The sequence below is a fragment of the Trypanosoma melophagium genome (assembly GCF_022059095.1).
Source record: "Trypanosoma melophagium isolate St. Kilda chromosome Unknown ctg19segment0, whole genome shotgun sequence".
In the NCBI taxonomy this organism is placed as follows: domain Eukaryota; phylum Euglenozoa; class Kinetoplastea; order Trypanosomatida; family Trypanosomatidae; genus Trypanosoma; species Trypanosoma melophagium.
In genome coordinates, this window is record NW_027125148.1 from 222976 (window position 1) to 245188 (window position 22213).

Below are 22213 nucleotides of genomic sequence, written 5' to 3' on the forward strand. Positions count from 1 at the left end.
ACAAACAAAAAAAAAAAGGCAATAACAACAAAGAAAAAAAAAGAAACCAATACATAGTGTCCTACTCTTTTTACACTCTCAGTGATGCAACTTGGTTTTATTCAATAAGTTAGCAAAAGGAAAAAGCACTATTCCATAATAACATGCCCCTCCCCCAAACTTTCCACCAATACTTTCACAAGATATTTCACCGTTTACGTCGCTGCCTTCTCTCGCTATTGTTATCATTATCATTATCCTTATCATCATTATTATTGTGAGCAGCATCAGAGGATGACAACAGTGAGGAAGCTGGATTCTTCTTCTGTCTTGGAACCCATCGAATACGCGTGGCTCGCACTGTCATATCCAAATCACTCGATCCTTCACTCACAACTTCTGTTGTCGTATGCCACACGTATCTTCCACGCATTCGCGTTAGCGCCATCTCCATACTTTCATTCTCATTTCCCACATCAGCAAACGGTGCCTTCTTAGCATTTTCCTGTTCAAGGAGTCGTAGAAAGTCCCCTTCCACATCATTTACACGCTGTTCACAAAAATTAATCACCTCACAAGACGGGTTTGCAGCGAGGATCTCTGTCAATGTATATAACAAGAATGGCCAGTCTTTGGGATTGCCGTAGAGCGCATCACAGAGAACCACAAAATCAACGTGATCCATCACTTCCTGCAGTGCCAGAAATGACGGAGAGGATGTGACATACGGCGTTGAACCCATAACTTCACCACCAACAGTAGCAGCAGCAGCAACAGCAATAGCAGAAGAGGTTTCTTTTTCCTTTTTACTTTTCGCCTCTTGTTCTTGTTTCTTCTTATTCTTCTTTGAGAGCTGAGCTGGACCCCAGCGCCATGCGATTGCTGTACAGAAACCCTTTCCATTACTCTTTGAACGAATTCTCTCCGCATTCAACTCAATATTCTTTTGCATTAATGGCACAAGTTCCTTAATATCTGTAATGGCAACCCGTGCGCCTGCCATTGCCAGAGCAATTCCCAGACACCCAACACCGGCGCCAAGCTCCACAATACAACAGGTGTCAGTCTTACCACAAAGGACATGTTGCTGCAAGTAACGCAACGCCACAGTATTACTGTTCCACAATACCGCACCAAGCTGATCTTCGGCAGTTGCTAATTGCACCTGAAGTTGAACTTCATCTGTATTATTATTATTATTATTATTATTATTATTATTATTATTATTATTATTATTATTATTATTATTATTTGCTTTACTTGTTGACTTGCCATCACTGTCACTATCGTCAGCTACCGCCCAATGCATGGTGGCAATAGAGCCATACGGGCTCTCCACTTCCTTCACAATCCAGCGGAGCATATGGCTAAAAGTGACGCAAGGGTAAACAATAAACGAAGAAAACAACAACAACAACGGAATAAACAGAAACAAAAATATACATACATTGAAAATTGCACTCCATGGATAAATGATAAAAACAGAAAAGAAGAACAGGATGGAGGGATGTGAGAAATGGATTGCACATTATAACAGGTTTCATTAGAAACCCTACCAATTCTCAACCAAGATAACCCTTTAAGCATCTTTCACGCGTGTTCAAGACGCGTTGAACGGTACAGTTCTTGAAGAACTCGTTCTTTCTGCTCAACTTCTTCTAATGAATGTGTGGCTGCATCAACACGTCGTTGAATCTCTTGCTGTTCGTGCTCACGCACGGTAGTATAGAACGCAAGTTCCCTCTGCGCATCCACCAATTTCCCACCCCAGTATACACAAGCACGGCGAACAACATCACCATCACGCATCTGGAGATTACCAGAAGGGGCGAAACAAATGCGTACAATGCGTTCCGCTTTCTTTTCTGCTTCAGTGGCACTTTCAGTGACAGAGGCTACATGCTCGCGCTGGTGACGTACTAGTTCTTCCAATTGTACAGTCGCTTCTGTAGCACCCACACCTTTCCAAAATTCCCCACATTCCTTTTCTCGTATAGCAGCAACACGTTCTGCAAGTTTGGCACTCATTTCCTCTTCTTCTTCTTTCATTTCACTTTTTACCATCTCCTCTTTGCCCTTATTGTTGTTGTTCTTGTTGTCCTCGTCGTCATCATGCCTCATCTTCTTTTTTGAAGGCTCATCTTGAAGTACCTTTTCATTGAGAAGTTGCCGTGCTGTGGCAGGCATCTGATTCAACACAAGTGCACGCACAACGCGCTGAGTACTATCATCTTCAACATCATTATCTTCTTCTTGTTTTTCATCTTCTTTCTTATCACTTTGTTGCTGTTGGTTTAACGAGAGGCTCCTCTCCAGACTATTTCGTCGCACACGCTTACATTTCAGAAATGAGCGTTCGTTCTCTAACGCCACGCGCCGCTTCGCCTCAATGAGCCAAAGACGTCCCGAAGGTGTGGTGAAATCAATTGGTTCTTCTGTTTCCACCGTCATGATTTCTCTCTCAACAGGGACAGTAACAAGTTCCTCATTCACACTACTATTACTACTACTACTACTAGTGGGTTGAGGAGCTGGTAATGTAGCGAAAAGGTCATCTGAAGGAACATCTACTGGTGTTTCTTTCTTTTGCGTGGTCGTCACAATATCTGGAAGAGTTGCGAAGAGGTCATCAAGATCTGTGGTATTATTATTATTATTATTACCACTATTGTTCACTGCGTTGCTAGCACTATCACTTTGACTAGTTATACCAGTCTCAGTTTCCATTTTAATGCTAGTTAAGATAGATACACTTTTCTTATTTTCCAGCCGCTTATCCACCCCAGTGGTAGTTGTCCCACTCGCCAGACGCAGCAAATCCATATTAACACCTTCTTTTACCGCGTCATCCTGAGTTTGTCGTGCTGAGCTAGCAGAAAGATTCTTTACAAGAACACGTTGTTTTGCTTGAATTCCAGCAGCCTGTTTATCTGCACCCAAGTCAATAGGCTGAAAGGAACCCTGTTTTCGTTCTTTTAATTTCTTCTGCTTCTGAGCCTCCTTATTTCCAAGTTCATCATCATCATCATTATCTGCGCCATCTTCAACAATGTTGTCCTGCAGTCGTGTACCACTTGGTCCTGCAAGATCTTCCAGCATGGCCCGCTCCATACGTTTCTTTGCCTTGGCAGAAAGTGTACCAGATTCAATAGACTCACGATTGCTTTCTAGTTTAGCAAGAAAACTGGTATGCTCAAGCTGCTTCTTGCGCTCCTTACGTAGGCCTTTTTTACCATCCTGATTTGCCAGACGACTCACGGCAAACTCTACCATCTCCTTTTCAAATACATCCGAATTAACAGCATCCGGCCTTGCGGCTCGTGTTTCATAACCCTGGTGAACGCTGCGCTGCCGCCGTCTTTCCTCGAGAAAGTCCTCTAATGTCAACGAGTCATTCTTATTGTTACTGTTATTCTTGTTATTATCCTTACTGCCACTACTACTACCACCATCTCCATCTGTTTTTCGTCGCTGCCGTCGTTCATACTCAAGAGCATCGAGCAGACTGTGATAGTGCTCCTCACAGAGCCACGGCGGCCGGTTCATCCCAGTGCGATGTCGCAATTCCTGCGCTATGAGACCCCACTGCTGTGGGAAAAGTGAGTGAAGTTGCACAAGTGCTGCCTCTTCACTAGCCATCCACGCCTCTTGGAGATTCAGTCGAGGATCTAGATAACTTTCCCACCGCTCACGGCACTGCGCGGCGGTCTTGCGTACAAGCATGGACGCCACTCGCTCCCAGTTGTGCAGACCATACACCGCAAGTGAAGCGCGGAGCACCTCATCCTCGCTGTTCGTCCATGCACCTCCTTTAAATCGCATTCGAGACATTATAATTTGATGGATTGGTGAAGGAGGATTGAAATAGTGATGGTGGGAGGTTTCCTTTGGGTTAACGCAATGAGAGGGATACTGCTATCGCCTTCACCTCGGTAGCCCTTGTTTTACTTTCCCCACAGTATATATATATATATATATATATATATATATATATACTCTGCGGTTTCTTTTCCCCATAGACAACATCGAAGAAGAAGAAAGAAAAAAAAAAAACGGTATGGAATAAACAGATAAGAGTAAAAGCAAAAAAAAAAATAACAGATCTATATCCAATAATTTACTCGTAGGAATTTGCCAAAATGGCATTGCAACCAGAATCGCATAAAAGAAAAAAAAAGTATTTAAACGGTCTTGTGAAAGAAAGAGAAAGCGGTAAAGACGTTCTTTGTTTTTGTTACAACAAGAACAACAGTAGAAGTATTCAATGTATGTATACTTTCTTCCTGATACGGATGTTGCTACTGTTGTTTCTGTGAACCCTGTTATTGTTGATAGCCATCCCTCTCAAAATAAGCTCCTCCTCCTTACTTCTTTTTTTCTTCGTTTCCCAACCCTCGTTAACTTGTAATGCCTCTGCGCTGCGCAACAGCTTCTACACATGACGATAGTTCTCCTGGAACTTGCAGTGAAGGGTCTCGAACAAGACGAAGCATACGACGCACATTATCCTCAGAGATTTCATTGTTACTGCTGTTGATACTACTATTGTTATTATTATCACCACCACCACCGCCACAAGTAGCTCGACCCTTCAGACGCTGGAGTTCTTTTTGCCACTCTCGCATAATACGTCCGTAAAAGTAATAAATAGCATCGTGTTGACACAATCCCAAACGTAAAGATAGATCAAACAATTCATAATCAATAGGTGGTTCATTTGGCATGCGAGGGGAAGTTTTAGGATAACGAGCGAGGGCCTTGGCACTAACAACCTGTTGTTGTTGTTCTTCTTCTGCCTGTTGAAGAGCCGGGGCTTCATGCTTTCCTATTACAGATGGAGCAAGATAGGTAGGAATTCCCTCATCCTCGTCTGCCAGCATTGGAGATCGACGAGACAATCGTCGATCAGCACGAGTTCCATTTGGTTGTGAAGGACGAATCGTAGCAGCTGCATTAGCATCAGCATCAGAAGAGAGTAGTAATGATGATGAGGACAAACGCGAAGAAATAACATCAGAGGAATTACATAATAGAGAATTATCTTCCATTTTATCAGCATCTGACTTTACAGCGTCATTAATGTGAGAATCCACTATGGAGCTTTTGTTTTGACGTCTAATATGTTCACTAAGATTTTCTTCAAGGGGTACAACGTAGTTAGTATACAAACGTGCCTTTTCTCGTAGTTCTTCCTTTAGTTCATCTGAAAGTAGTAGGGAAATGCTAAGTTCCACATTAGCTACTTCTTCCTCTTCCATTGTTCCTACAGTTGAACCTCCTCGTCGAAGTTGATGATATTCACGCAGCGCAGTCATCGTACTATCTCGAAGCAGGTGTCGTGTAGTCTCTAACACATAACGTACACTTGCCCCAGAACCAAATCCCCATTTTTCTTTTTCTTCTTCCGCTGGCTGAGCTACGTGTTGTCGGGTTCCACAATTCTCATTACTTTTTCCAACATGCGGAAAAGGATCCAAGTGTGAATACGACTGTACCGCAAATGTAACAGTTGGGGAATCTAACTCACCATCTTGGAAAAAACGTGTGACATCATACCCGTTTGTCCCACCAGCTACACCTTCGGATGCATTAACTTGCCGTTTCCGAAGTTCTCGAAATGATGGAATATTTGTTGCTGCTGGTTCCACAGGAGAAATGAATGCAATATCAATTGACTGTAGGATAGCCCCACTCCAGAAACTAACACCTTGATCAGCAGCAGAAGCATCCATGACGAAAAGCATCCCTGGAGCAGGATCCCCAGAACCTCTTACAGCTGTATGAGGGAAATGAGCTACACTATTTTTATTACTTGGTTGTGAAGTTACTACTCCAAAAGGGTCATCATCATCATTATCTTCTTGGTTTTGGTTTTCTTGTCTCGTATTTATCTTTTCTTTCTTCGTCTCTTCAGAGGGCATTTCCTTCTCCGTTTCAGGCAATCGCAACTCACTCATGGAAAGCCCACGCTGCACTTCCCAAGGAAGAAGAGCTGTCCATAACTGAAGTGGAATATACTTTGTGTGCACATTCGCCGCTTCCCCTGAAGAGTGATGATGAAAAGAAAAATCACGTGATAGGAGTCCAAAAGTAGTAGTTGGTTTGCGTGGATAGACCTTTACACATAACGCGGCAGGATGTGTAGGTTTCGCCTGCAATTTCAATTGCTCTGTATAGTACAGCCAATCTCGAAGCACTTTCATGAGAGCATTAGGGTCCTTTGAAACGGGGTAGGTAATATGACTTCTGGCGATTTCAAATGCAGACTTCATCACGCACCTCTTTTTTTCTTTAGTGTAACTTTCTATATCCTTTTTTTTCCTTTTTTTCTTTCTCTCTTGATGCCCCTACCTTTTCCTCCAATACCAATGAAAAAGAAAACAAAAAAGGGGAAAAAGGGAAATACAAACTCAGTCTGAGACGCATCGCCATCTGGCATCTATCGCTTTTCCCTTAGTAACAGCGTTTTTATTTGCTTCCCCCCTTTCCTGTACCATTTACACCACCAGGAGCAACCTTTCAACAGAGTTACATACGTGTATCCATACAGCAGTTACTGCGAACAAATAATCAAACTAAAAATAATAAAAAAAAAACAAAAATCAAAATATAAGACACAGCACATATACTATAAGGTAGTTTAACTCGTTATGTGAATGCTTATTGTTTTTTTTCCTTGTCTTTGTTTTTTCTCCACCAAACAAGATATGGAGAGAGAGAGAGAGAGAGTGGGGGGAGATCTCAGCAAATACGACGTAAGGGCACAAAAGCTGTAACCCAAGTTCATTACTTTCCACTGACGTTTTATTTTTCTTTTTCTTTTCATTCCACAATCTATCCTTTTTTTTTGTTTCTTTTTTCTTCTTCTTTTTCTTCGCACTTACGGAGCAAATCACAACTTGGATATATCATGACTACCACTCTCGCGAACTCCTGCCCCGGTCATACGTACAAACCTTGCTTTTTCCTGCATCTCCTTAATTGTAAACCCCCCGCAGTACGACATCCCCGATCGCAGTCCCCCCACCAGTTGTCGTACGATTGGCGCAATTGGTCCTTTGCACGGCACACTTCCTTCCACACCTTCTGGCACCATCTCAGCAAAGACATCTTCGTTAAGTGTACGTTCCCGTTCGGCCTTACTTAGATTTGCCCCAAACCCCGCCATACCACGAATGATCTTTACCTTCTTTCCGTCCTTTACGAGTACACGTCCTGGGGCCTCGTCTGTGCCGGCCAGCATGTTTCCCAGCATAACCGTTTCGGCCCCAGCGGCAATAGCTTTGCAGATATCCCCCGAAGTCTTCACTCCACCGTCGGCAATGCAGGGAATGTTATATCGATGCGCCACACGGGCACACGCCATTACAGCACTCAACTGCGGCACACCCGAACCTGCCACAAGACGTGTGGTGCAAATACTGCCAGGCCCCACACCAATCTTAAGTCCATCCGCACCTGCAAGAATGAGATCTTCCGCTGCCGTCGCTGTGGCGATATTACCTGCAATGATATCCACTTTTTGTGTACGTGGATCGGACTTGAGTCGCCGAATCATTTCAATGCAGAGAGCACTGTGACCGTGGGCAATATCTACCACAAGCACATCGGCACCAACCTCCACAAGCATAGCTGCACGTGTCATGTCCTCATTCTTTACACCTACTGCAGCACCAACCAAAAGACGACCACGGGAATCGAGAGAAGCTCGCTTGTTTTCGGTAAGCTTCACAATATCAGAGAGTGTCACAAGATAAAGCAGTTCACCATTATGTCCTACAATCGGAATATTAGATGTACGGTGCTTACGCATCTTCTCACGGGCCTCCTCAAGGGTAATTTTTGTGTCAGTACAAACCACCATATTCTTAACTGGGGTCATGAGTTTTGTTACAGGGTCATTGGCCTCTGCAAAGATGAGATCATGCTTGGTTACTACACCAAGAAGTTTTCGGTTATGTTCATTCTCCACCACCATGAGACAACTGACACCACCCTTTCTACCACCCCAGTTTATTCCTTCAACAGCTTCTTCCTTTGTTCGATTCGGTGTAATCATGCGGGGATTTTCAATAAGAAACGACTGGGCGCGTTTCACCTTACGTACCATCTCGCACTGTTCTTGAATGCTGCAGAAGCGGTGTAGGATACCAATACCACCCTCACGAGCCATCGCAACGGCTGTTTGATGCTCACATACAGTGTCCATATTGCTGGCAACAATGGGAATTTGAAGCTTAATGTTTTTTGAGAGACGTGTAACTGTAGTCACTTGTTTCCGTGAACGCACATCACTTTTCTGTGGGACCAGCAATACGTCATCATAAGTGAGTGCAACTGGTATAGAGGACACGGTAGTGGAAGACATTAGAGTTTGCTATGGGCTTTACCACAAAGAGAAACAAAGAAAAAAAAGAGAATAATAATAATAATAATAATAATAATAATAATAATAATAATAATAATAATAATAATAATAATAATAATAATAGAGTAGCAATAATAGCCAGTACTAATAATACAGAAAAAAAAACACACGCACTCACGGATACCCCCACCATAAAAAAAAAAAAATACTCCGTCCGGTTTCTTCGGTTTTTATTCCACGCATCAATTCTGGGCACCACGATAATAAACACAAATATATACGCATTTAAACACACCCTTTTTTTTTCTGTTCCCTATTTTATTATTAATCCTGTCCACAATATATATATATATATATATATATATATATGCAAATTTACCTTCATATTACCCCCTCTACTCTCCCCACATTCTCGTTCTCTCCTAAAGTTACTCTCACTCATTCATTCAAGGTCGTGAATTCCACTGCAATTCGGTGATGGTTGGTGGTGTAAAGGACTCCAGTGCCTGCATGAGTTCAACAGTGGTGGATCGTACCACAAGTGCCTGTATGGCAACTTCCTCAAGAAACCCTTCACGCACCATATGCCGCAAAAGTTCGAGAAATGGATCAAAGAAGCCATCCACGTTCAGAAGTCCCACCTTTGGGCGGTAGGCGTTTAGCTGAAGTAGCGTCATCACTTCCAGTAACTCATCAAATGTACCGATACCACCTGGAAGACCCACCACTGTATCAGCATGGGCAAACATAATACTCTTCCGCTCACTCATCGTCTCTGTCATGTACAACACATCCCCAATCTTCTCCCCACTCGTCTCCCGCGGCGCCAGTGGGTATGGCAGTACGGCAATCACACGTCCCCCATGCCGTTTGGTTGCCAATGCCACCGCCCCCATCATTCCAACTGTACCACCGCCGTACACCAGCGGCTGGCGGAGAGTAACGGCGAGATATTCCCCAAGCGCCTCTGCCTCTGCCATATAATTAGAGCGTGATCCAGTACGGGAGCCGCAGAAAACAAGAACGCCCTTCTGCTGACGTAATGTGTGTGGTTCCTTGACTTTTAGAGCGTCTGTTGTGGCTGCGGCAGCGATGGCCTTTTGTACAGATACACCAAACTCCATAGAGAGCGGACCAGGCGGGAGGGATGTTTTGAGTTCTGTGCTACTAACACTATCACCAGACATCTTTGCATAGACACTCTCATCTCCTATATTCCGCACGGTTTGGAGGAATACCTGTAAGAGTGGACTCTTTTCATATATCTCTTCCGCTGCCTCACGTGAATTAAAGCGTCCGAGTACAAAAAAACGTAAGGGATTTTCCTTATCACGAAGGAGTTCATGTGTGATGTTGCCAGGCTCTTCTGTTTGGCAGTGTTGCTGCAATGTGTTGAAGGCATGTAAGAGGAGCGGCTCCTCACTCGCCTGTTTCAAAGTGACGGTGATGATAATAGAAAACACCATCCCTGGCTCTCCACGCCATAGAAAGAGATATAAACAACAACAAGAGGCAGAAAGGAAAAGAAAAAAAAAAGAACAAAGATTAATAAATTCACGAAAAACATAAAACAAAGCGAAAATAACAAAAAGAAAAGAAGAAACAGAGCTAAAGTGAAATTGCGAGACAAAAAAGTAAATGGGCATACAGAAGCAATGAGAGAAAAGAAATAAAAAGAAGAATTCAAAGAAAAACCTATACATCCACACGAAACAAACTTGAAGTGAATACAAAATCACGTCCAATGCTGTGACAGTCATGGACAATCCCCCAGAAACATCAACAATACATACATACATGAATACACAGAAACCCCGAAACCCAACAAAAATGGAGAAATATCATGGAGAAGTTTATAACAAATAAAAGAAAAAACAACAACACATGTCTACATATAATCTTGCCCGAAATGCGGTGAAGAAGGATGAATGGATTATTCTGGTGGGCACTTCGTTAATGTGTTACCATTTCTGTTTCTTTTTTCATTACTTATTCTTTCTTCTGTACCCTCCCACTCCCCTGCTATTAGAGTTATTTGTTTCCACTGAGTACAAAAACAACAAGAACAGAAACAAACAAAAAGAATTACACATCAACACAGTCAGACCTCATCTACTACATACCCCTCTTCTTTAATCCCATCCACACAGCACGGGGATGCTGCGGCCCACAAACACATAAGGGGGAATCGATACCGACAGCTCAGACAACAGATCACATAATAGAAACAGAAAGAAAGATATATAAAACAAAAGCGAATTCAATTCCCAAGAAGACGGAGAAAACAAAGCAGGAGTAAAAAAAAAAGAGTGAATGATCAAAACAAAAACAAAGAGCATTTGGATCCCTCAATATTATTTTTCTTCCTTTTCCCCCTTTTTATTATATATTCATGTTTCTTTTTCTCCGTTTTGCTTCTGTTTACACACTTTTCCCCTAGACCTTTCTCTTTATGTATATACACAGTTACATGTATACATGTAAAAAAAAAAAGAAATTATCTCTGCATACAAAAACATCGTGCACTTTTTTTTTACTGTGGCATGTACTATACGATGAAGAGAACACCAGGAAAACAAATGATACTCCCTTACGAGTAAAATAAGTAAGAAAGCGCGAAAAACAAACAAACAAACAAATAAGCCATTAAAGACCCACATTTCTGAAAGAAAAACAACAAGGAGTAAGTGATACAAACACAGTGATTCAAAGGAGAGTGGGAAAAAAAAGCAGTAACAGTAGATGATAGCAATAACATTATTGCTATCAATACCATTTCCTTAAAAAAAAAAAAACAGCACTCCTGCCGTTGGCCCATCCTCTCAATTTGTACTTCGCCCGATATCGGGGAAGAAAAAAAAATTACATCGTTGGCTATGGATATTAACCATCCAAGATATTCATGGGAAACATACAAAGACAAGTATAACATCCCATATGATATTCTATTTCCACATAGAGACGGAAGAATGCAGACCTTTCGCCATGTACCGGAGTTAGATAGTGTTAGTAAGGGAAGTAAGCGAAGAGAGTTGCAAAAGAAAAAAATCGAAGCAATAAATAATTAAATAGACAAACAACGTCATCAAACAAATGATCCGACACATCTTTTTTTTGGGCTTTAATTCTTACTCCGTTTTTTTTTCTAATTTCTCTCTCTCTCTCTCTCTCTCTTTTCTTTAATTCTCTTTCTCTCACTCCTACTACTCTTATCCTTACATTGACTAGTAGTCTCTTCGCCGCACATTTGCCACTTCTCCCAATGCAAATAGATCCTTCTTACGCCGCTGTTCTTCCTTTGCCCGTTCCAATGCATTTTGTATTTGTTCCTTCTTTTCATATACTTGTGCCTCTTCCTCTGATTGTCCCATGCGGCGCAGCAATCGCATTTGTTCCACCTTCCGTTCCTCAATTGTATTACGAAGATCCTCACACTCACATACCTTGCGGTCATACTCCTCCTTTAATTGTTCCACCTCACCCTCCAGTTTCTTAATCTTCTTTTTGAGTTTCTTTGACTTCTCCTCACGCTGGGCAACATCGCTACTGTGATCTTTGGCGTACTCCTCTAGTCGCTGATTAAGTGCACGCTGGAAGTTCTCATCACGTTCCCGCAGTTTCTCCCGATACCCCTTTTCCCGCTGTTCCGTCTCAGCTTGCAGGTCACGCAATTTCTGTTGAAAGTACTCGGACTTTTCATTACTCTTCACAATAAGTGCCTTTTGCTTTTCAAGAAGTCCACGCATTTGATCTAGCTGCTCTGCACGCTCCTTCAATCGAGCTGTTAGATCCTCTACGTTCCCTAGACTTTCACGGGCATCCTCCAATCGCCGTTCATAATCACTCAACATTTCATTCATTTTTCCCTCCAATTCCACATAACGTCTTTCACTTGTTGCCACTTCTTTGCGTAGTCTCTTCATTTCTTCTTGTTGTGCCTCTTTAGACTGCGCCAACGCCTCACTCTTCACTCGCTCTTCTTCCAATTCACTACGAAGAGCATCCATCTCTTTTCGAATAGCCTCCGTAGCACTCGGATCATCCACAACAGAGGCTTTTGCTGATTTTGTTGTTGCTGCAATATTGCCCAGTAGAGCTTCTAGGGCTTCATGATTTTTGTTCGTTTCATCAATTTTGATAGCCGCCAAGATTTTCTTCTCTCGCTCCTCATACTCATCGCGAAGGGCATCCAATTGAACTTGCACAGTTGCCTGTAGGGCACCACGGCGTTCTTCTTCCGCTTTACTTAATTGCATTGTTTCTTCCATTTTTATAGCCTCTGCATACAGACTACGAAGCTCATCATTTTCACTCAACACTTTACGTACCTCTTCTTTAAGGTCCACTGGAGTTTCAGGCATTTCAGCGATTGTATTTAAGAGTTGATTGCGTTGGGACCGCGACTTCTCAACAGCAGTGTGAAGCTTTGCGAAGAGATCCGCATAGAGACCAGCCTCATGCGCATCTACCGCTTCTATCTTCTTTACCACTTCCTGAGAACTGGCAGCATCACCACCGATAGCAGTAAGTGGAACCACCTGAGCCTCCCGCATTGCAGATCTTAAATTACGCATAAAATCATGCATTTGGTTCATATGTTGCAGTGTGGCATTACGGGTATCATCATCTTCCACAAGGATGGCACGAAGTTGACGTACTATGAGAGAGTCATCAGTTCCAGTTCGATCAAGTACTTCTCTTGTCTGTTCCAACTGTGTCTTGTACAATTTTGTCATTTCATCATGACTCTCTTGCATGGTTTGCATTTTAACATCCAAATCTGCCATAACACCATCTTTTTGAAGTTGTTTCTGAGCTGTTTCCAGTGCTACACGCAATGCTGCCACTTCTTTATCATTTACTACAGTTTCCCCACCAATTGACTGCTGTTGTTGTTGTTGTTGTAATGCCGTATTATGTTGTTCACGTGCCTCATTTAACTCCTCCTTTGCTTTCCGAAGCTTTGACTCTGTTGACTTGAGTGCTTCTTGAGTCTCCTGCAGTTTTTCTTCCAATTCTTTCATTACGGCTTTATGTTCTTTCCGCATCTGTTTTGCCTCTACAGTAAGGGTTTGTACAGTAGTGCGGAGCTGCGCCAACTCTGCACTATGCTTACCATGTGCACGATCCCGCAATAAAGTCTCCAAATCACTTATATTTGCAATATGTTTATTTCCCTCTTCTTCACCATGTAAATAGCGAGAACATAGCAGAAATACTTCCTCCCGCTGTGATCGTTCATCCGTCACACTAGACTCTGCAATTTGTAAATCATTCTGCAACTGCGCAATTTGATCTTCTAGTTCAACCACTCTAGAAGTTGTATTCTGTCGTTCCATAATTAATCTCGCCTTTACATTTTCAAAATCTACGGCATCTGCCTCACGTCCTCTAACGGCGTTGTCGAGACTTACTTCCATTTCTCCAACCCTTTCACGTAATTCTTCCACTTCCTTCTCTAGTGAATCTGTTCCCTCTGTTTCATACTTTTTCAATTTCTCCCGAAGCTCTTGAACAATTTCTGTTAGTTCAACAATCTTCTGATCCTTTGTATCCATATTTACAACAGGTTTATTCTTAATTTGCTTTGCACGATCAGCAAACCTCAGCGTACTAACCGTCTCTGAAAAATTATGTTCACTAGGTCCAATGTTTGCGAACATAACTGTCTTACTAGATCCACCGAGTGAATCTTTAAGAAGCATTGTTAGTGGGCTACTACGGAACGGTACATGTCCTTTACCCTTTACAATAGTATCAATCACTGTACCGAGGGCACTGAGTGAAAGATTAATATTACATCCCTCTTTAAGGGTGTCTCCACTTGCACCTGTTTTACTTTGCCGTTCTGATCCTGCGAGGTCTACAAGATTTAATTTACTTGTAACAGAGCGTGAGTCACCATCCTCACTTATTTCTGTGCATTCAATAATAAGAGTAAATATAGAATGGGAACGTGAACTATCAGAGTTAAGATCTGTAGAGGCCACACGTCTTCGCTCAGTACCATCTTCCATATGTCGGTAAATATCTTCAGCACACTTCACCTGCGGGATATGTGCACCTTGTACGTAGAAGGTCTTATCTTTATTTTCCTTCAGGGCGAGTGGTACCGGCTGTCGTGCCAAGAGATCCTGTACTTTACCATTATATAATTCAATAAAAGAAACATACATGGAGAAGTGCTTATTAGGTGAGGCTTCTCTTATTGTAGAGATGTGGTTAAATATGTGTGTGAAACATCGTGGGATAATGCCTTGCAGTTCTTCATCATCCAACTTTCCAGTCATGGTGTGCGTCTTACCTGAACCGGATTGACCGTAGGCGAAGACGGTTGCGTTAAACCCATCTAATACAGAATCCACAAGTGGCATAATAAACTGGGTGAATATATCCTTTTGACTGAATGTGTTATTAATAACAGCATCAAAGGTCCAGCGATCGGGTTCGCCAACAAGACTTTTTACGGTAACGGTATGCTCTGTAAGATCTACATCTACACATGACTTATACCCCTGTGTACGCTCTTTTTCATTTAATGGACGGCATCGAACAAGAACTTTAATGTTCTCTGCTGCACTGGAACTTTTTCGTCCCATGATATATATCTATATATGAACTTTTTTCCTTCTTTGAATTCGAGAGAATATAATTACGTGTGCGAATGTACGAGTAATATAATTCAAATACAAAGAATAATACCTGTGTTTCTTCCCCTTGATTATTTTTCCCTTTCAACCACTGTTGCTGCTGCTCTTGCTACTACAGTTCCACCACAACCACCTACTGCTATTTATTTCTTTTTTTCACCCTTTCCTATAGCTCAATTAACAACAAAAAGAAAAAACTAATTCAAGAGAAGTTCACATTATGAGCGAAAAAAAAACACATATATGAAGGAGAATGCACACACACACAAAAAGAAGAAAAAAAAAGAGTATATTCGCACAAGAGTATTTTTTTTCTCTTTTCATTTTTTCACTGCGTTATTTAGAGATCAAGACTTACTCGTAGTTGTTTGTACAAACACACGTCATCTGCACTCCAGAAACATGAATACAGAATAGAAATAGAAGAAAAACAAACAAACAAACAAACAAACAAACAAAAAAACAGGTGTATCTTAGCAATAGATTCAAATTCACCGTTTCTTTGAATCCCGCTCTAACCGTTGTAGGGCAGCAAGAATATCAGCTGATACTACAGGTTCCACAGAGATAGTATAATTCCCATGAATCTTGCGTTTATCCAACTCTAGTACTGCACGTACTGCCTGTTCCACCAACTGAAATGTAATCTCAAAGACTCTTTCCTCCTCCTCTTCTTCCTGCACAGTCGCAGTAGTAGAACTACCAGCAACATCAGAAGAAGAAGTACGACTTTCAGCATGATCAGACTCATCTTTACAGTCATTTCCATTTTCCTCTTGCTGTTGTGATCTATAGCGAGATGTCTTTGATCCAACAGGAGTTGATACTGTTGATTTTGATGATGTTGATACTGTTGGTATTCGCCGCACCACACATGTAATCACGTTTCCAACACGTGAAACCAAATCACGCACCTCCGACGCCCCAAAGTTAACAGGAATACCTCGAATAAGAACCTTCTGACTACTAATACGTGTAACTCCAGTGTTATCTTTAAAAGGAAATGCCCCAGTGTTCCTTAATAATGTGGCAAGTGCTTTTGGGGAAAGCGAAGGGGATGTGTTCTCCTCTTCACTACATCCTCCTGGTATTACATTTACTTCTTTTTCTTCTTTTGTTGTTGTTGTTACTCTTGTAGACACACGTGCTACAGCCACTTCAACCTTTTCTTCCTGCTGGGCGTGTGGGAGAACTCTATCCAAGACAATTTTCTCCATTGTGAGCTGCTCCACTCGTGCCTGTAATGCCTCCAGTCGAGTACTGAGAGCACTGACCTGAGCAGCAATAAGAGAAGTATGCATATCCGTGCAAGGCGTAGATGCCATCACAGGAACAGGGGCCGCATCAATAGAAATAGTATTAGTTGTATTAGTATTAGTAGTATTATCTATCGTATTCCGTGTTCTCCCTTCTTTTACTTGTTGTTTGTTATTGTCGACTCCCTTACACGCCTCATCATTAGTGGCGGCGGGAGCTATGCTTGCATTTCCCGCTAATGATGCCGCGGCGTATTTAAGAACCATTTTTTCCATCTGATGCACTAACGCCTCCACATTGCGGTGCTGCAGGACCACATCAGAGGCCAATCGTGTGGTTTCCGCGATCTTTTGCTGTGTTCGTGCGGCTTCTTCTTCTAAAGCGACAATGCGTCTTTCCATTACTGCCTGTTGTCTGTACATGAGAGAAAAGTCATTTACCTGCTGCTGGAGTACCGTATCGGAGTGTGAGACTCTTTCACCAATCTTTCCTAGTTGATCTTGAAGTCGAAGCGTTAACTCCTCAATGTTATTCCATTTAGAGTGTTGTTGTTGTTGTTGTGGTTGTTCTTTTTTCTGTTCTTGTCCTGTTGAGATCCCACGAGAGATGGATAATGCGAGAGAGGCGTATAATAGTGGTACTCGACGCATTCTTCTTATACTCGCGGTTGGAACAGGAGAAAAGAAAGAATAAGGCCTTCTCGAGAGGAATAGAGAAGACGACATGGCTAATGGAAAATAGTAACCCTTCTATATCTATTGTTATTATTATTTCTATCTATAATAAAGTAATTAATAATAATAAAAAAGGAAACAAAGGGAAATCATATGACATTTCTCTTTTTTTTTTGCATAAATGAGTTATACTCAAATATCAAATAAGGATTATCGCCTTATATCCGTCACAATGGAGCCCCTCACACACACACAAAAAAAAAAAAAAAAAAAGAAATAATTTCAACTTCATTTCATTATTACAGATATTTTACGCTATTGAGTTTTTCTTTCTTTCCTGTTTCTTTTTTTGTATTTCCCACTTTAATCAGATATTTTATTTCTCTCGTGTTACTTCTACTCCCGATGTGAGGCTTCAATGCGTCGCAGTTTTCCCTCAAAGAAACGATGTCGCCCAGCACGTCCCAGTCGTACACCACCGCATCGCCGAAGAAGTTCCCCATCCGTCATTCGCGTTATATCCACACGGTTATCATCATCATTACTACTACTACTACTACTACTACTACTACTGCTATTACTACTATTATCATCACTAGTGCTATTACTATTACTATTGCTATCGCTATTACTAGCAGCCTCACTGCTAGAGTCACGTGACCTCTTCTGTTTACTGTTCTTTTGGTCATTTCCACCCTTATGCTTCCGACGGTCCTTATGTGTATCCACAACCGCATCTATTTCCTTTTCTTCTTCTTCCTTTTCCTTTTCTTCTTCTTTATTCTTCTTTACTCTTTTTCGCTTTCCTGCGGCTGATATATCGGAGTAAACGGCATCGAGCTCTGCGGCAAATGTTGAGGCCTGCGGTGCCTGTGTGGCGTCAGCGGCGTGTCCCAATCCCGTCGCACTATGTGGATCGCGCCGCACTACTTTGATGTACGTTGACACGCCCTGCGCATTGCGGCCGAGTCCCATGCCCTCCTGCCAGCCATGGCGTTCCAGCATCTTCTTTGCAATGGAGGACATTTTATTTTATTTTATTTGTGTTTTTTTTTTTCGTTCTTATTATTGTTCTTGTTGTTGGTTTGTTTGTTTTGTTTTCTTATTTTCTTGTATTATTATTTATTATTGTTATTATTAGTATAATTTTTATTGATTTCCGTTATCGCTACTTCTTTATGTGTCTTCTTCGTAGTTCTATACTACTGGTAGAATAACCAAGAACAGCTCACCTTTATTTAAATTACCTCTGCGCCTCCTTAACACCTTTGAAGAAGAATATATACACTAAGAAAGATACCAATAAGAAAAGACACCGTAATGATTAGAGCGTGAAAAAAGAAGATAAAACGTTAATGGAGAACTATATATATGTATGAGTGAATAATTTCACCGTATTCGCCTGATTAATCTCAGGAACTCAATCACGCGTATACAACAGGAGGACAAATAAAAATAGCGCATTTTCTCATGTGCGATACGTTCTGCCTCTCAGCAAAGATGCCTTTTTATTTTTTTTTTTCTTTTCATTTTTTTTTCTTGATTTGCCTCTACAATCGAATTTCTTATTATTACTTCCTTTTTGGATTTCTCCTTCTCTTCCCTGTTGCCTTTTCTCCACTTCAAATAATAGTGAAGTCTGCAATATCCACGCAGGATATCTACGAAGGATGAAGAATTATAAGCAGTGAAAAGTATATATATATATATATATATATATTTGGTTTCGTTTATTTCGGTTTAAATATGAAACAAACGCTTCGTTTTTTTCATTTTCTTGGGGGGTTAAAATGTAACAACGGCACTGTTATTCATATTGGTATTATGACTCTTGGAGGGACGTGCGTACAGGGGAAAACAAAAGAGATACAGACCAATAAAAAAGGGGGAAAAACAAACAAACAAACACCAATGAACACATGCCGAATTTCCACTTATTTTTCTTCTTCCTTTTCCTTCGAGTATCAAAAAAGCAAATAATAATAATACTAATAATAATAATAATAATAATAATAATAATAATAATAATAATAATAATAATAATAATAATAATAATAATAATAATAATAATAATAATAATAATAACAATCAAAAAAACACAGAGGAAGCATAAATACAGTTACTGCTTTCATGTTTCATATTTCTTTTTTCTTTTCTCGCTATCTTGGTTTTCCTTATTTCTCTCAAATGGAAGACAAGGGAAAACACAACCCACTCAACGCCTATCCCTTTTCTTCTTTTTCTCCACTCTTACTTTCAAGCATTCTCCATTCTTTTTTCTTTTTTCTAGATTCATTCTTTCTTTTTCTTATGTTTATTTTAATTTCTTCATCATATTTGTTTGCTTTCTTTCTTCTTTATTTTCTTCTTTTTCATCGTGTCCCACAGGAGTACTCTCCTCCCCATCAGAATGCGGAGAAGCCATACTAAGTATATATACACAGATACAGAGAAAAAAAAAGTGCATATATGCGGGTATTTACAGCCGACGGATTGTTTTTTTTATTTTTTTCGCGTACTGCAGGAAACAAGAAAATGAAAAAAAAAAACGAAAAACGAAAAAAAAGACAAAAAAAACCGTGTTCGTGTTTTCCCATAAAGAAAAAAAATGAAGACATCCAATTTGTACATCTATATAAATACCTACATGAAGGTGGAGAGGGAATTATATTTACGAAGGGGAAAAGAAATACTAATAATCTTGAACACCACGGAGTTACCTACTTTTTACTCACACTTCCTTAAGCCCATACACGAAATGACGGGAATAATCAAATGAAAGAAAAACCAAGAAAATGGCTATTACAGAGTGCATATATATTTTTTTATTTTCTCAGTCGTTTTCCTTTCCGTCGAATATATATATATATCTGCTTATCTTGCTATTTTATTTGAACTCCTCTCTTCATGAAGCTATGTGCATATTGAAGATCCCGTGGAGGTTACACAGATGCTCCCTTTCGTTTCTTTTTTTTTCTCCTTCCTTCACTTTCTCTTCTTCTCATCGAAATAAAACAAGACCAACAGTACAGTGGAAAAATAATACAAGACAAAAGAAAAAAAAAAAAAAACCACTATATATATCTTTTCCTTTATTCTCTTCCTAATTTCATCAACGTGTTAGCCCAATAGTTGTGCGTGACATTGAACTGCTCACCTCTCCTGTCTCCCCAGCCGAGCACTCAGAAAACGCAGAGCTTGCCGAACGAAGAACCTTCTTTGTACTTACTGTAATATGACGACGATCTACATTTCCTTTTCCCCCACTTCGTGGGTGTTGTGGCTGTGGGCGTATCACATCGCTAGTACCTACTCGCTTGCTCAGCGTCATTACAGTTAGGGATGGCTTTACCGGCATGGCCATACCGAAAGCCGCGGGGTTCGGCGTTTCATTCACGCCATGGCTATTACGCGCGACGTTATTACCATTACCATTACTATTATTACCATTATTAACATTAGCATTGGTATTATTGACATTGTTAGACGTGGGATTGGGTGAGTTCCCGATCCACGGTGCCTGCGTTAATACCCGCGGGCTAGTCCCATTAGTCCCACTGCCGCCGCAGCCTACGAATGGGTGGTGGGGCCGCCGGACTTCCGCCCCCGCCGGCCGCTGCCCGTCTCTGCCGCTCCGCAGTGAAAGGACGACTTCCTTGTCGATCGTCCACCGCCCGTCGCCGCTGCCCGCCACGCCCGGCGCCTGCGTCATACTCTGGCGGTGCAGTTCATCCATAAACTGCATAACCAGATGGCGTTTGTGGTCGTCGCTGAGATTCTCCGGCTGTGGCTCGCCGTAGCTGGAGAGATACCGGGATATGACTTGCGCCACCTCATCTATAATACAGCGAACCGTCTGCTGGCTACTCATCATGGCAGATAATCCACTGCTGGTGGTGGCAACAGAGGAAAACATAACAGCGGGATATGCCATAGTTGGTGAGGGGGATGAAACAACGCCATTGATATTACGACCACCATTACCATTATTCATAAAGGGTGGGGGTGCATTTGCGCAATCTTTTCGAAGTTGGAGATCAAAGTCATCTAGTCCATCAGAAGGACTACCAATTCCTATGACTGGGGCACCAGAGCCCTGCTGTGAGGAAGGTGTGTGACGTGTGTTCCCGTATTGTGTTTGGCTATTTGGAACGTCCATTTCCCCTTTGCGTTTTTTTTCTTTTGTCAATATACAATAAATAAATAAATAAATAAATAAATAAATAAATAAATAAATATATATATAAATAAATATATAACTATATAACTATATATATATATATATATAGTTATATATTTATATCCGGGTAGCGGTACAGCACTACTTTCTTTTGCTTTTCCTCTTAACTTTTCCGTACTTTCTTCTTATTCTCTTCGGTATCACTATCTCTTCCACCTGAATCAGTTGATTCACGTTTCACACCACTCGTTAAGCAATGCGTGGGACAATTTTGCGTCAGAAAAACTCGAAAAATTCGAGAAGCAATTGAAATCTCTCAATTTATATTTGTTTCTATAAATATAAATATATATACTAGGGGGAATCTGTTCCCGTTGGTCTGTCTTTTCTTCTTTTTCTTCTTGCTTCTACTCTTTTTATCGAGCTTCAAATGCGTTTTATCCTTTCCTCACAGTTTACCAACCTTCTCTATATCCTCTGCTACCGCCACTACGAGTACGACTACGAATATTATTATTATTACTGCGTACAGAGATAGAAAGAGCGAGTTGTTTTTTTTATGCCTCTTTTCTCACCACCCCGTATATGACTCAGTACTGACAACGTGAGTGAGTAAGCGAGTAAGTGGTCCCTTCAGCACTCCAAATACAAATAAAACAATAACAGCGATTCACGAGAAAAATAGTGCAAAAGCAACCCTGCAATCCAATAGAGAAATAAGACGACTCGACGACAAGAAGAAAAAGAAAATGGGAATAAGAAGAAACAAGAAAAAAAAAGGAAATCCCAAAATTTCAGAAATAACAAGATGAACGAATTTGTTTCCTAATTTCCTTTTCTTTTATACACTCTGATTGACTCTTCTTATCTGTCTGTTCTCAATTAAGTACCAACACTGTCAAAATGTTTCTTCGGTAACACTAGTGATAGTAGTGGTAGTAGTGATTGAAAAAAAAGAAGGAACAGCTCAAACTTCGTTTTCTTTTTTTTTGTTTTGCAAGAATGAAGAGAAAGCGATGGAATGAATCAACAATCAAAAACGAGAAAAACAGAAGAACGAGAGAAAAAAAACCGACTACAGTATCAAGAGTCACAAGTAGAAGGG

General features: G+C 41.0%; 9 protein-coding genes across 9 annotated transcripts; all 9 read right to left on the minus strand.

Annotated features, from left to right (window-relative positions):
• Positions 1–187: 187 nt before the first annotated feature.
• LSM04_001486 (Lysine methyltransferase) lies at positions 188–1342 on the minus strand (the record flags this gene model as incomplete). Its single annotated transcript, XM_067337724.1, has 1 exon — positions 188–1342. One exon carries the CDS (start codon positions 1340–1342, stop codon positions 188–190), a length of 1155 nt encoding a protein of 384 aa, XP_067192825.1.
• Positions 1343–1569: 227 nt separating this feature from the next.
• On the minus strand, positions 1570–3810 carry LSM04_006988 (SANT/Myb domain; the record flags this gene model as incomplete). The annotated part of the gene is made up of 1 exon (XM_067337725.1): positions 1570–3810. One exon carries the CDS (start codon positions 3808–3810, stop codon positions 1570–1572), a length of 2241 nt encoding a protein of 746 aa, XP_067192926.1.
• Positions 3811–4376: 566 nt separating this feature from the next.
• On the minus strand, positions 4377–6251 carry LSM04_004924 (uncharacterized protein; the record flags this gene model as incomplete). The annotated part of the gene is made up of 1 exon (XM_067337727.1): positions 4377–6251. One exon carries the CDS (start codon positions 6249–6251, stop codon positions 4377–4379), a length of 1875 nt encoding a protein of 624 aa, XP_067192890.1.
• Positions 6252–6871: 620 nt separating this feature from the next.
• On the minus strand, positions 6872–8347 carry LSM04_002474 (CBS domain; the record flags this gene model as incomplete). The annotated part of the gene is made up of 1 exon (XM_067337728.1): positions 6872–8347. One exon carries the CDS (start codon positions 8345–8347, stop codon positions 6872–6874), a length of 1476 nt encoding a protein of 491 aa, XP_067192840.1.
• A 446-nt stretch (positions 8348–8793) lies between these two features.
• On the minus strand, positions 8794–9813 carry LSM04_008533 (Antibiotic biosynthesis monooxygenase domain; the record flags this gene model as incomplete). Its single annotated transcript, XM_067337729.1, has 1 exon — positions 8794–9813. One exon carries the CDS (start codon positions 9811–9813, stop codon positions 8794–8796), a length of 1020 nt encoding a protein of 339 aa, XP_067192964.1.
• Positions 9814–11571: 1758 nt separating this feature from the next.
• LSM04_009017 (Kinesin motor domain) lies at positions 11572–14946 on the minus strand (the record flags this gene model as incomplete). The annotated part of the gene is made up of 1 exon (XM_067337730.1): positions 11572–14946. The coding sequence occupies one exon, from the start codon at positions 14944–14946 to the stop codon at positions 11572–11574; it is 3375 nt and encodes a 1124-aa protein (XP_067192975.1).
• A 542-nt stretch (positions 14947–15488) lies between these two features.
• On the minus strand, positions 15489–16979 carry LSM04_004932 (uncharacterized protein; the record flags this gene model as incomplete). The annotated part of the gene is made up of 1 exon (XM_067337731.1): positions 15489–16979. The coding sequence occupies one exon, from the start codon at positions 16977–16979 to the stop codon at positions 15489–15491; it is 1491 nt and encodes a 496-aa protein (XP_067192891.1).
• A 345-nt stretch (positions 16980–17324) lies between these two features.
• LSM04_008167 (G-patch domain) lies at positions 17325–17954 on the minus strand (the record flags this gene model as incomplete). Its single annotated transcript, XM_067337732.1, has 1 exon — positions 17325–17954. The coding sequence occupies one exon, from the start codon at positions 17952–17954 to the stop codon at positions 17325–17327; it is 630 nt and encodes a 209-aa protein (XP_067192955.1).
• A 2086-nt stretch (positions 17955–20040) lies between these two features.
• On the minus strand, positions 20041–21087 carry LSM04_009729 (uncharacterized protein; the record flags this gene model as incomplete). Its single annotated transcript, XM_067337733.1, has 1 exon — positions 20041–21087. The coding sequence occupies one exon, from the start codon at positions 21085–21087 to the stop codon at positions 20041–20043; it is 1047 nt and encodes a 348-aa protein (XP_067192985.1).
• Between the last annotated feature and the right edge of the window lie 1126 nt (positions 21088–22213).